We start from the raw sequence: 14,633 nt of genomic DNA on the forward strand, positions 1-14,633 counted from the left end.
GTAGATATAAAAAGAAGAGAAAGCACAGCAACCACAATAGTGCATTATCACAAAGCACATTTATTATCCATAAAAAAAATCTGAATGATTAGAGTCAATGGTGTGGACCCGTACCAAGTGTAAAGCATAAAAGTGCATGCGTATGAATATTCACTGCTGCAGCTCAGTTCCAATATAAACAGCACTGTCACCTGTACACACGATAACCGGGTCACCAGCCGCCAACGCGTTTCAACCCACAGTCCAGGGTCTTTTTCAAGGCATGACTCTTACAATCCAAGTCCCAGTTTAAATACTCTTCATTCCCCGCTGATCACGCAGAGGCGCTGACGGAGTGTTCACAGCGTGACTCACTCAATGACCACGCCCCCCTTCCAAAACGAGGTCTGGTTGAGAATAACTTTATGCATCCCAGACATCTGAACATCACACTGTTCATACGGAAATCACATCGTCTGTCTGTTCTTTTTTCAGACTGAGACCTAATACATGAGATCTCCTTCAACAGCGGGCATCATAGCATATTAAAAAAGCGATGTCACAGATATGAGGGGATGAAAATAAAAATAAACAAAGTATTAAAATCATACTATTAAAAAATCTGCACATAAATAACAATATCTACAAAGGGCAATATGAAAACATGTATATTTACAATAGCAACATGGGTCAGAAGCTAATGACCTATACATTGCAAAAAAACTGAACCAGAAATCGCATATGATTCGTCCCAAGGAAGTGAGGCTAATCAATGAAATGCAGGGCAGATAGGATAACAATATCAACAATACAATGGATGTAAACGCACCCATGATAAATGTACACTGTAAAGGAAACTAGCCACAGGACAATTCACAATGCGACCTAATCCATGAGACATAAGATGCTATTCATAACTGAAGGTGTCATGAAGCACCCCCTGGATATGCAAAAAGGATATAAAATCATAGGTAAAATGTGAACTACACACTGTGACACACATGGCAGATAGGCACATATATCAGAATATATAAAAAATGTATAAAAAATGTAAAAAATATATATATTAAAATAAAAATGTGAAAATGTATGAAACATGGTGGGTTATAGAAACCATTTGATCTCGAACTCCGCATTTAAACCTGTGGGAGCTAATGCTTGTAAATTGAAAATCCAGCGCATCTCTGCCCTCGCTAGATTCCCAGCCAGATCCCTATTTTTCCATGAGGTCTCTAACAATTGAATGCCCCAAAACTGTTCTATATGACGGGGTTCACATGAATGATGCTGTTTAAAATGTTGTGAGACGGAGTGGGTCTCCAAACCTTTTCTGATGTTGTATATATGTTCCCGCATCCTGATTTTAAGTGGGCGGGTAGTTTTACCAACATATATCTTGCCACAAGTACACCTTAACAGATATACAACATTTCTCGTGTTACACGTAATGAATTGGTTAATTTTAAATTCATACCCATTGATGTTAAGCTCTGTGGTCTTAGAGATTGACGATTTACATGTCTGGCAACCTATACATAACCCACACCTATGGAATCCCACTGTTCTAATGGATTTTCTGTTGTCTTCATCTAGGCAACTTCTCACTAAGCTATCCTTAATATTAGGTTCCTTTTTAAAAATAAACATGGGTTTCTCTGGAATTAAGCTCCCAATGGTTTCGTCTCTTTTAAGCAAATCCCAATGTTTTGTGAAAATCTTTTTTATATGCTGATGATCATCTGAAAAATTGGAGATAAAAGCCCACTGAAATCTATCAGACTTCTGTTGCCCTGTCGCTTTATCTGCCATTAAAATATTTCTATCCGAAAGTACTGCAGTTTTCATTGCTGTGTTTAATTTATTCTCATCATAACCTTTCTTAAGAAATGATTCCTTCATTTCACAAATTTGTCTCCTACACACTACATCCTCCGAACAGTTTCTCCTCACTCTCCGCATCTGTCCCAAGGGAATGTTATCTAACCACTTAAAGTAATGGCTACTATCTCGTTGTATGTAGCTTAAAGTGTCTGTAGGTTTTCTATAGGTCATGGTTTGCATCATATCCTCCTTCACATAGACCGTTACATCCAAAAAGTTGACCTTCATTTGACTTATATCAAAGGTCAATTCAATATTCATCTGATTGTCATTTAGGTGACTACAAAACATGCTGAGGTCACTTTCAGACCCCTTCCAAATGAAAAACACGTCATCAATGTACCGGCACCAGGACACCAAGTTCGTCCCAAATGGATGGCCCGACCAAACACTGGACTCCTCCCAGTGGGCCATGAAGATGTTAGCATAGCTTGGGGCGAACTTGGTGCCCATAGCTGTGCCAATACACTGAGAATAATAATGATCTTGGAAACGAAAATAACTGTGAGTCAATATAAAGCTTATGCCCTCCAATAAAAAATTCCTTAGGCCCACTGAAAGATCAGAATTTTCCAAAATTTCAGAGACTGCTGTCAACCCCAATTCATGTGTAATAATCGTGTACAGTGATTTGACGTCAGCTGTCACGAAGAACATTCCGGGGGTCCAATCAATCTGAGCGATTTTTTGCAAAAAATTCTTAGTGTCACGTAGGTATGATTTTGCCTTTTGAGCAAACGGTTGTAAATGGAAATCAATCACCTGAGACAAATTAACCGTCACTGACCCAGTACCAGACACAATAGGTCTACCCGGTGGTGCTTTAAGATTTTTGTGTACCTTAGGTAAGGTATACAGTACTGGAGTGCGAGGAAATGGGATGATAATAAAATCAGAAACTTCTTTATCCAATACCCCTTCTTCAACATATTTATTTACTAATGTTTTCAACCCATCCGCGATGGAATCGGTGGGATCAGTTCTCAATTTCTTATAAGTTTCCCCTGAGTTTAGTTGACTTAAGATCTCTTGTATGTAGTAATCCTTATTCATGACCACCACTGCTCCTCCCTTATCCGCGGGCTTGATAACCAACTCTTTATTCTTTCTCAACCCTTCCAGAGCCTGTCTCTCTTTAAAGGTTAAATTCTGCTTTTTCCTCTTTCTATGATGTTCGTTCTTTCTAAACTTCTTTATTTCCTCTGTTACAATTTTATTAAAAGAGTCTATAAAGCTCCCCTTGATATATGAGGGGAAAAAAGTAGATTTTTTCTTAAATCTGTTTTTAGAGTCAATCTCATGATTAGTATTAACAACGATCTCCTTGTTATCTTGTTGACCCTTTAGAGCAAAAAAATTTTTAATGGTGATTTTCCTTATGAATTTTTGTAAATCTACAAATGTGTTGAATATATTCATATTACAAGAGGGCGCAAAATTCAAACCCTTCTCTAATACAGTCATTTCCTCCTTAGTGAGGGGGTATTGCTCAAATTGATAACTATCGAAGTATTCGCTGTTTTTGAATTGGAAACAGAAGTATCAATACCATCCTCAATGGGAGGATCCATTCTGCATTCCTCTAATCGTTTTCTTTTATTATTATATTTGTTTTTCTTCCCCCCTTTTTTTCCCCTACAGGTTTTCTTTTTCCCCCTTATCTCCAAACGTTCCAGAGCGGTTTCCTTCCTAAAAAAGAATGATGTGAGGATGATGGTCTCGCATCATCTACCCACTCATCTAACGTTTGATACTTGTTTCCCACAGACACATTAAAGTTGTCCTGATTATAATTGCGTCTGCTGTGGTTGTATGGGTCTCCCTTCCCCTGTCTATCAAATACAGAAGGCGATGATCTCCTGTCATCATTCCTATACCCATTATGACTCCATTTTTCATTCCTCCTATCTATCGGTGTTACATTCCGTCCCTCCTCTTTTCTTTTACTTTTTTTATTTCTTCCTTGATTATTGGACTTTACCTGATCCTGAATGTTAGTATCCCTAAAGGGTTTCTTTCTCAAAGCCTCATTATTGAGACTAGTCAACCGATAATCAGGGGAAGTACCCGTCTGCTCTATTTTGGAGGAAATGTTTTTCTTTTTCTCCAATAACGCTGTTCTATCCCTTAAGAACTTTTTTCTTTTCCTCTCCATGGTCTCCTTTGAGTCCTTGAGGATGACTCTTTCTATATTCCCCTCTATCCGTTTATACTCTTGTGAGCCCTCAAAGGGAGTCACCTGTTCTTTCAATCTCTGAATCTCTGTCTCTAATTCCCTTAGATCCTGTCTCCTATCACGTAAAATTAGATCCATAAGGGAAAAAGAACATGTGGATAAGATTTTATTCCATTCTTCCTTAAAATCTGTTGTGGCTAATTCAAATGATGGTTGTTTATCAATTATAAGGCCCCTTGGTCATTGAGTGAGTCACGCTGTGAACACTCCGTCAGCGCCTCTGCGTGATCAGCGGGGAATGAAGAGTATTTAAACTGGGACTTGGATTGTAAGAGTCATGCCTTGAAAAAGACCCTGGACTGTGGGTTGAAACGCGTTGGCGGCTGGTGACCCGGTTATCGTGTGTACAGGTGACAGTGCTGTTTATATTGGAACTGAGCTGCAGCAGTGAATATTCATACGCATGCACTTTTATGCTTTACACTTGGTACGGGTCCACACCATTGACTCTAATCATTCAGATTGTTTTTATGGATAATAAATGTGCTTTGTGATAATGCACTATTGTGGTTGCTGTGCTTTCTCTTCTTTTTATATCTACATGTTGGAGTTGAGTGAAAGAAAACATACACTGCAACACTGTTAAGGGAGCAGAGCACTACCCTACAGGCGCATATTGATCTTCTGCTATGTAAGCATATACCCTAAGGGGGAGAGAATTGAAGAATATATCACGGGTGCTTACTGGAAGTTTTCATTGACATCACCCATTTTGGAGGATCACCTTATACCCCATAGTGGTGGTGGACTTTATTGAGTGTCCTACGTTATTATGCCATGTTTTTTCTTTCCTTCTTTGTTTTTTCTTGTATTATGTACCTCGCTTGACGAGAGGATTGAGGTGATACAGTCCTCTTTTCAGAGGTTCCCTGTGAGTCTAAGACGGTAGCGCCAGTGTACGTACCCATATGTGTGTACTGTGTATTTATTTTTGAGTTTTTTGGTGGAAGCTCTGGGGTGGGTACACGGCTGCACACCTTAGTGAAGCGCCCTTAAGGTCTGTTCTATTTTACTTAACCTCTCTATGATGTCAGCTCATAGAAAATTCCCCGCTGCTCCGGAGTCAATAAGTGCTGGAAAAGACAGTTGTTTATCAATATATCGCAGAAGGACTTGGATAGAAAAACTAGAATCCACAGGAGAGGGAATAGACCTACCTAACTTAGCCTCTCCAACATCAGTTAGGTCCGGTCGTTTCCCGGACGCCTCTCACACTGGCTCAAAACATGACCGGGTTCCCCGCAATAGAGGCACAAACGGTTTTTGAATCGCCTCTCTCTTTCCTCCTGGGATAAACGTGCCCTTCCCAACTGCATAGGCTCTTCCTCAGGAGTAATTGGACTCTGAAATCGAGGTGCCAAGCAGAATGTGGATCGACGGGAACTTTCTCTCTCTTGAGTGCGTTCACGGAACCGGATATCAATCTGGTTACAGAGAGAAATCACTTCGTCCAGAGTAGTGGGTAATTCTTGGGCCGCTAACTCGTCCTTAATACGATCTGACAAGCCTTGCCAAAACGTGGCCACCAAAGCTTCATTGTTCCAACGTAGCTCAGCCGCCATAGTGCGAAATTGGAGAGCGTACTGTCCCAGAGTAAGGGTACCTTGGCGTAGACGGAGGAGTCCTGAAGCAGCACTGGAGACCCGTCCGGGTTCATCAAAGATGCGTCTGAAGGTTTCCAGAAAAGTGGCAGAATTATGAAGGATAGGGTCATCATGTTCCCAAAGAGGAGAAGCCCAGGCAAGCGCTTGACCAGATAATAATGAGATTATATAAGCGACTTTAGTTTTCTCTGTAGGAAAGTTTCTGGGCTGTAGTTCCAATTGAATAGCACACTGGTTCAAGAACCCTCGGCATTCCTTAGGATCCCCATTGAACTTAGGTGGGTTAGGTATGCGGAGTTGAGAGATGGCTGGAGCAATAACGGCAGGGCTGCTCTGAGAGGGAGCGGGTGGTGGAGCCGGAACAGGCGGAAGAGTAGGAGCTGCCACCTGAGCTGCTTGAACAGAGACCGTACCTTGGAGTGTGTCCAACCTGTTAGACAGAGTCTGTAGAATCTGTAATAACTGTTCTTGATTCTTCCCCTGGTCTTCAACCCGAACCGCTAAGTGATCCAGTAATTCCCTAGCGAAGGGATTTCCTGACGCTTCCATCAGTTAGATAAGTGGGTCAGAGCAAACTGTTACAGTTCTGATGCCTTAGTCAGTATTTGCACAGGCTTACCTAGGGCACGGAGTCTAACGGCCTTCTGGTCTTCACCAAGAACCACCGCAAGGTAGGGTGGACTTTGCTGCCGAAGAACCGCAGGTCGCGGCCCCCAAGTTAGCCTACTGACGTAAGGGAGAAGGCTCTAAGTTATCGGTAGTCAAACAGGCAATCTGACAAAGTGATGCAAATACAGGCACTAACCGTGAATTCCAGGGTTTGGAGGCCTGGAGCAGTAACCGGTTAGATGAACAGAGTCGGTTGAGTGCCTAGCAGGAGATGGGTCCAGAGGAGTAGAGACACAGCCGGGTTGGTACACAGGAGGTATAAGGTATACGGTGCCAGAGGGAAATCCAGAGAGTAGTCGCTAACACAGCCGGGTCGGTACACGGGATGGTCAGTCCAATTCGCGGTGCCAGGGATTAAGCCAAAGAATAGTCAGGTCACAGCCAGGTTGGTACACAGGAGTAGAAGGAAAATGGGAGTACACAAAGAGCAGGGTCACAGGAGTCAGGTACACAGGAACGGGTAGCCAGGAACAGGAAACACATTGCTCTGACACAGGCAGCGTGTCAGAGCAGAGTAGATATAGAGATTTGAATTCCCCGCCCAGGAGTCACATGACTAGATGCAGGGAGAACCCGGAAGTGCGGGGACGCCATCGAGAGAAGCGCTGAACAGCAGAGCGGATACAGCTGCCAGACAACGCTGACAGCGCAGCGGAGCGGGGACAAGGTAAGTTCATAACACTTTGATTGCTGCATCCTTACACTGATTATGTGTCTGTAGTTTGTCTGCCCTTTCCCTTTAGATTGTAGCCTCTCACGAGAAGGCCTCTCTTACATCATGTCGTACTCCTCTTGTTACCTTTGCCTTCAGCATACCAGTTTCATTTTGAACCTCCTGATCTGGCTCCTTCCCTTGGTCTCCACATATCCCTTGTCTCTGCATCTTAATCACTGGCTATAATCCTGTTAGTTGCGCCCACACTACTGGGCACAGTTTCAACTTGCTTTAGTTAGTTGCCCACCTTTCCTCCTTCCCTTTTCTAGTTTCTAAATGTTCAGGGATTCACTCATATCTTATTGCTTGGTGTGTCTGTTCATAGCTATGTTGAGATTTTAAATACAACATGCTTATTGTATTGTCCTGTAATGCGCTGTAGACCCTTTGTGGCGCCCTATAAATGAAGAAGAAAAAGAAGAACAATAATTAAATAATTGCTGTTTGTTCCTCAACCATCAATTCAATTTTATAAGTAGAAAAAAAGTTTATAGTAAGCACTATTCTGCTAAAGGGAAAAAAGTAATTTGTATTAGATAATGATTTTTATATTGTTGTCAGGATAATGTACCATGGATTACAAAACCTAACAACAGCCTCAAGTGGGGAAACAGTAAGGTAAACAAAGGAACATGCACATTAAAATATGTCACAGGTCAAATTGTCAAAAGTCAAAGCAGCTCAAAAATATTTGAAAACAATAGATGGATTCCCCCTAGGCCAGTGATGGGCAACAAACGGCCCAAGGGCCTCTTGTTGCTATTACAGGTGGGTGTCACTTTCTTTAGTTAAATGTATTGTTTTAACTAAATGTGTTGAGATTTAAGGTAACGTGAAGGTTGCAGGGCCGGACCATGCAATCGCCAAAGTATATAATGTTGCCCATCACTGCTCTATAGTGCTTATTTCACAATACACTGTTGCAGATAAAGGAGGAGGCCCTAGGTGTAACAATAAATAGTAAGCATATGCAACAACTGCAAAAGTTTGGAATATAATTGTTAGACAGTTGCATGCAGGTTAATATACCATGCTTAATTAATAATGACTTGACAGTAATTAACTTATAGCAATATCTTTTAATATATTAGAATATATTTCCGTAATTCCTTTTAGCAGCATGCTATTATTATTGTTGGCTAAGAGAATCTTTATCATTTTATTCCAGGGTATAATGTGGCCCCAGGTCATTGTTGGCTTTGCAGTGAATCTCATTAATGTTGCTGTGAATGCAATCTTTATGTATGGTCTGAAGCTGGGAGTGGTGTGAGTATTCTTGCATTTAAACATATTACTACTATATGATATTCATCCTTGCAGTGTCCATCCCTACATTTAGCCATACAGTGGTCGACCTGGCCTCCAGGCATAGGTCTTTCAGATCTATGTCAGACTTTACCATGCACATAATTAGATGTGTAAGATCTGACAGAGCGAGAGTAGTGTAATTGGATGTTGATTGCCTACACCAGCCCTGGTGAACCTGTGACTCTCCAGTTGTTGTGAAACTACAAGCCCCAACATGCTTTGCCAGCCGATAGCTGGCAATGTATGCTGGGACTTGTAGTTTCACAACATCTGGAGAAACACAGATTGGCAGGAGCTGGTCTATGCAGTCAGATGTTGTCCAAATGCATCTACCATCCATCTAGTTGGACTTCTGGTGGCTCCCTTAGATTTAGTTAGAAAAGAGAAAAATAAGTTTTTTTTACAAATGATGCACTGCTCACTCCATATTAGATGATCAATTGAGATTTAATGGAGGGTTGGCTAAGATTATAAAATTTAACCTTAATTGAGCATTAAAAACATTGCGTTAAAATCGCAGCAAAATATGACTAACAAATGTGTAAGTGATAAAGTGACAGAAAGTGTCCTTTGAAATAACTAGATACACCCAATAGTCTCTATTAATTATAGGAATGATATCACATAATCTTAGGGGATTGAAGAATTGCAAGTAGATTAACTATCTCTTGATTTCTAAGGTAGTCATATATATATATATATATATATATATATATATATATAAATCCTTCCTCAATATATACCCCTTGATTGTGTATTATATAAGCACTCTGGTTCACGTCTTGGATCAAGAATAAGTGTATACTATATAGAGTCAGATACTTATGTGCAAATTTTGTAGAACAAAGGAGCCCAAAGTTATGTATCTACTTCGTGCTACCTATATTGTTATTTATCATCTACTATGTTTCAATTTTTAGTAACATGGAGAAGGTATCCTTAATAACCCGCTTATATAGTAACACTGCTCCAATAAGATTAAAATGGTCTAAATTATGAAAAAAGGATTGATCATAATATGGAATTTCTAATAGTAGGTCAAGCAATATAGGTTATCCTGAACACTAGCAAATAATATCGGAACCTCCACGGAGATGTCAGCACTAAAAATACAGACAGAGTTTCTGCCTTGCTATCGGTCTCTCTACAATACACTGATCAGCTGCTCGGTTAAGCTGGAGTTGTTGGGTGATTTAATTGTCCTTTTATTCAATATTTTAAAACCGACGCGAGTTTTGCTGGTGCTTAGCTTTTTCACGGCAAACAGATTTAGGTCAGGATCGTCTTTTTCTTTTGTGCCCATACACAATTTTCCACCAATTAGCTCGAAAACAGCCTACTTGGCCTGCTAAATTGTATTTATAAGCCTCTTTACAATAGATATACGCTATCATTTATCTTGTTCATCATTTAAGGCATTTTACCTTGGTAGTTGCACATGTCACTGTTGAATAGGAGGATAATAAAAGGAAAGCAAACATCACAAAACACTGCTGCAATCGGTGCAGACTACCCTCCCATGTGTGCACATTGTGTGCTCCAGGTGTGATAGTTGCTAGCAAAGGAACAGATATTGTGCTAGGAAATCATTACTTGTCTGGGATACTGATTTTCAATGACATATCCCTGAAATGGTGATTATCCGGGATTGCCTGGCTAACATAAGATTACTGGCATAAAATCAATGTTATCTACATTTATGACAGAACACTCATGAAGAAGCAACAACTTTGTTAAATAGACATGTAGGAATTCATCAAGTGTAAAGGTGCCTAATTTGTTCTAGCAGAGGAATGCTGCAGCTTATTTTTATTTTACTTTGTAATCATGACTGTTATACTTAACTGTTTTTTTTTTCCGGTTGTTTCCTATAGGGGATCAGCTTGGGCAAATACAATATCACAATTTGCAATGTCTGGTCTGATTTTGGTCTATATAATTTTGAAAAAACTACATATTTCAACATGGGGAGGTATGTGAGTATGAATAAAATTAAATGAATTGTAGATAATTAATAAAAAGAAAAAAACCTCGAATATAAATCTTTGGGTTCAGGCCATTTGCATTCACAACACATAACAGTTTCAAGGTGTTCAATTCCCATGGTAATTAAATGAGTACATTGTTTGCGGTCCTTATACCACACTGTCTGTTTTTTTAACTCTTTTTTTTTTTTTTTAAATCTTTCTATTACCCACCACATTTTTAATGTTGCAAATTTGTAACTATATCATTTGGAAGACAAATTATTTTCCAATAGGCCATGTTAATTAAATACAGGTTCTACCCTCTGCCATATTTTTGTCAGACATATTTTCTTCCCTGTTCCAGGAACATTTTTTTTCTGTTTTCTGAATGCTTTTAGGTTGGTCCCAAGATTGTTTCCAGGAGTGGGGCTGTTTCATACGTTTGGCCATACCCAGCATGCTTATGACGTGTATTGAATGGTGGAGCTTTGAAATTGGAGGATTCTTGGCAGGTTGGTCATCATGCACTGTTTCTACCAACAAATTTTGCTAATGACAAACTGTTTATACATGTTTAACTGTACATAAAGGCGTGATTAGCAACTGTCTATTGTCATTATTTTGTCTGTTGTGATGTAATTTTAGATTAACATTAACATTAACATGTTAATTAACATTTCAGCTTTATTAATACTTAAGGGTATATTTACTAAACTGGGTTTTAAAAAGTGGAGATGTTGCCTATAGCAACCAATTCAAGTTATCATTTATTTAGTACATTCTACAGAATGACAGCTATAATCTGATTGGTTGCTATAAGCAACATCTCCACTTTTTCAAACCCGCAGTTTAGTAAGTATACCCCTTAGATTTTGAGAGAAAATTCAGCTTGTATTTCCAACTCTGTTGAATAAACAGTCTCTGTTGCTTGTTACCTATAACTTCAGCCATCCACATGATGTTGCTGGAATGTACATGTCGTATGACCCACACTAGAGCCTTTCCTGTCAATAAATTGCTCGGGTACCCATTAGGGGATCCCTGTAGCATCCTGGTGGACATTTTAACTAGTCAGTTGAACTCTTCCTCTACAGAGTGACAATGTTACCAGAGATATTCTTCTCTGTGAAGCTCTACACAACTGTGGAATACATGGATTACATAGGTACTATGGGTTAGATGGATTGCAAGCTAATATTATTATTATCATTATTAATTATTTATTTATAAGGTGTCACAGATTCTGTAGCGCCGAATACAGAAGAAAGTAACAAATATATGAGGTAATACATATAAGTAGCACAGATTGAGTAATGCTATGGGGACTCACACAAAGTGCAGCAAAAGATGTGATGGAACATACGAGGGAGTCAGACAGTAGACAGATATGGGACAATAGGTAAAGAGGACCCTGCCTGCAAAAACTTCTATTCTAGAGGGAGGGTTGGTGAGAGACGAGGACAAATTGGGAGAAAATGGAAATGGCAGGCAAGGAAGAGGAGGTGATGGATAGAATGGTTAGGAGGTGGTAGGATAGTCAAGCTTGAAAAGGTGAGTTTTGAGTGACAGGATGAGTGGAATACAATACTAATAATTTAGAGTTAAGTGGCCATTTAATTAATACTTTGTTGAGTATTTCATGCAGTTTTATTTTAATTTCTCTTTAGGTCTCATTAGTGTTGTGGAGCTTGGTGCACAGGCTATAATGCTGGAGCTGGCCACAGCAGCTTACATGGTGAGCCCTTCAGATTTTCCTCAAAGCAAGATTATGTTAGGCTGCATTGAAGAAATCTCTTCATTTCAGCAATGTGGCGTTGGTCTCTAGATTTTCGTAATTGAGAATTCCAACTTTTAATATTGTCAGATTTAAAATCTGTTCAGGTTTTGCATAGTGGTGTCAAGTATATCTGGAAGCACTTCAGTAACAGCTGGAGAGAATAGGCACAGACCAAGGTTCTGTATGCAAGGAATATTCTCTATTTATTAATACAAAGTTTCCATTTTTTTTAGCCTTCTAAATATATGTGATTTATACGTCATAAGCTTATAGCAGTGCACGGAATATGCTGTGGGTTGTTTTTTCTCACTTGTGGTGTTTAGCTTTCTCCCCCTTCTAAGGCCAGATGTGCCAATTATTCTTATCTATGTCTTGTTAGCTACACCTCAAGGCTGTGGGCTTATATCTTGCAAAACTGCATTTCAGCAGAAAATTAATAACCTCTTTTAAGCAGCTGAAATATCTGTGCAAGTTACAAAAATGGCTGAACAAAGGTGTGAGGAAACGGGGTGTTACTGGACTGAGAACTTTGTATTCATCACCCGCTTTCACGGTTTAATGTACTATTTAATCCTTGGCCCAGTCTAAGTATACACACCAGAGCATCGGTGTATTTTATTATTATTATTATTAATTTTTATTTATAGGGCGCCACTAGGTGTCCGTAGCGCCGTACAGGGACAAACGAAATTACAATACGAGGTGAGACAGCACAGTACAGTAAACAATAATCACAGTAACTCAGTGAGCTCAAAGCACAGCTAGAGGGGCGGAGGAGGGGAGAGGGGAAGGTCCGCCAACGACGGAGTCCAAGAGGGAAGACACTGATGACAGGGAGACCCCCAAGGGGAGAGGAGGGAGTGAGAGGGGACGCGGGAAAGAGGGTCCTCAAGAGGGAGGGCTAAGTAGCTGGAGAGCAGAGTTAACAGTGGTGAAGACAGGAGGAGAGAATACCCTGCTCAAAGGAGCGTACATAAGGGGTGGGGTAGACAGACAGAGAGACACGGGGGAAAGATGGAGGAACGGAGGATAAGGATAAGGGGGGAGGAAGAGGCAGAAGAAAAGGTAGGAAGTTAAGTGGGAGACTAGAAGGCTTTAAGAAAAAGGTGGGTTTTTAAAGCCCGTTTGAAACTGGACAGATTAGGAGAAGTTCTTAGGGAGGGAGGGAGCTTGTTCCAGTGGAGGGGGGCAGCACGGGCGAAGGCTTGGATACGCGCGTGGGAGGAGGTGATCAGGGGGGAAGAGAGGCGACGGTCAATGGCAGAACGGAGAGGGCGGGATGGAGCATGAATAGAGAGGAGGGTGGAGATGTAGGGTGCAGTGGAGTTGGCGAGGGCCTTGTATGTAAGAGTGAGGAGCTTGAACAGGATTCTGTAGGGGAAGGGGAGCCAGTGAAGGGATTGGTAGAGGGGGAGACAGAAGAGGAGCGGCGAGAAAGGAAGATGAGCCTAGCGGCTGCGTTAAGTACAGATCGAAAGGGAGCGAGATGAGAGTGGGGAAGGCCAGTAAGGAGAAGGTTGCAGTAGTCCAAGCGGGAGATGATCAGAGAGTGAATAAGACATTTGGTGGCATCTTGGGAGAGGAAGGGCCTGGATGCTAACGATGTTGCGCAGCTAGAAGCGGCAGGATTAGGCAAGAGAGAGAATGTGGGGGCCAAAGGAGAGAGAGGAGTCTAGGATGACACCGAGGCAGCGAAGTTGGGGAACAGGGGAGATAGAGGTGTTGTCGACAGTGATAGAGAGGTCAGAAGGGGGCGAGGTGTGAGGGGGAGGAAAAACTATGAGTTCAGTTTTGGCGAGGTTAAGTTTGAGGAATCGATAGGACATCCAGGAGGAGATGGCAGAGAGGCAGGCGGACACCCTAGAGAGGAGGGAGGGAGAGAGATCAGGAGAGGAGAGGTAAAGTTGAGTGTCATCAGCGTAGAGGTGGTAATTGAGGCCGTAGGAGCTGATGAGTTCACCCAGGGAAGAGGTGTATAGAGAGAAGAGTAAGGGTCCTAAAACAGAGGCCACCATAGGAGAGGGCAGCGGGGGAGGTGGTGTCAGAATGGGAGTGCCAGGTTTCAGTAATGGCAAGAAGGTTAAGGGAGTTGGATAAAAAGAGGTCGTGGATAGCAGTCAGTTTGTTACGGACTGATCTAGCATTCCAGAGGGCGCATGAGAAAGGGGAGAGGAGAGGGGGGAGATGGGGATGAGGTTAGCAAGATGGGCAGTGCGCGGGGAAGGGTGGGGAGGAGCGGGAGAGGTAGAGCGGGGGGAGAGTATGGGTATGGAACGAGAGCAAGGAGGCATAGTAGGGTGAGAGAAGGGAGGGTGTAAAAGCGGTTGGAGGGAGGAAGGGAGAACAGGGGTGAAAGGGATGAGGTCGGTTAGAGAGGCCTAGTATGACGGAGCAGAGAAAAGACAAGGAGGGCTAGGGAGACAAAAACAGAAAATAGGGCAAGGAGTAACAGAACAGTGAGATAAAGAGGACAGAATAACAGGAAGAAAAATAACAG

At 41.4% G+C, this 14,633-nt stretch overlaps 1 protein-coding gene across 1 annotated transcript in view; it reads left to right on the forward strand.

The window, feature by feature from the left end:
* Nucleotides 1-14,633, forward strand: part of LOC142138398 (multidrug and toxin extrusion protein 2-like) — a 95,724-nt gene that overhangs the window by 48,697 nt on the left and 32,394 nt on the right. The window contains exons 7-10 of the mRNA XM_075195047.1: nt 8,253-8,350; nt 10,267-10,364; nt 10,758-10,871; nt 12,027-12,094. Coding sequence (XP_075051148.1) covers nt 8,253-8,350; nt 10,267-10,364; nt 10,758-10,871; nt 12,027-12,094 — 378 coding nt within the window. The remainder of the gene's footprint in view (nt 1-8,252; nt 8,351-10,266; nt 10,365-10,757; nt 10,872-12,026; nt 12,095-14,633) is intronic.

The sequence above is a fragment of the Mixophyes fleayi genome, chromosome 2 (genome assembly GCF_038048845.1).
Source record: "Mixophyes fleayi isolate aMixFle1 chromosome 2, aMixFle1.hap1, whole genome shotgun sequence".
Taxonomy (NCBI): Eukaryota; Metazoa; Chordata; class Amphibia; order Anura; family Limnodynastidae; genus Mixophyes; species Mixophyes fleayi.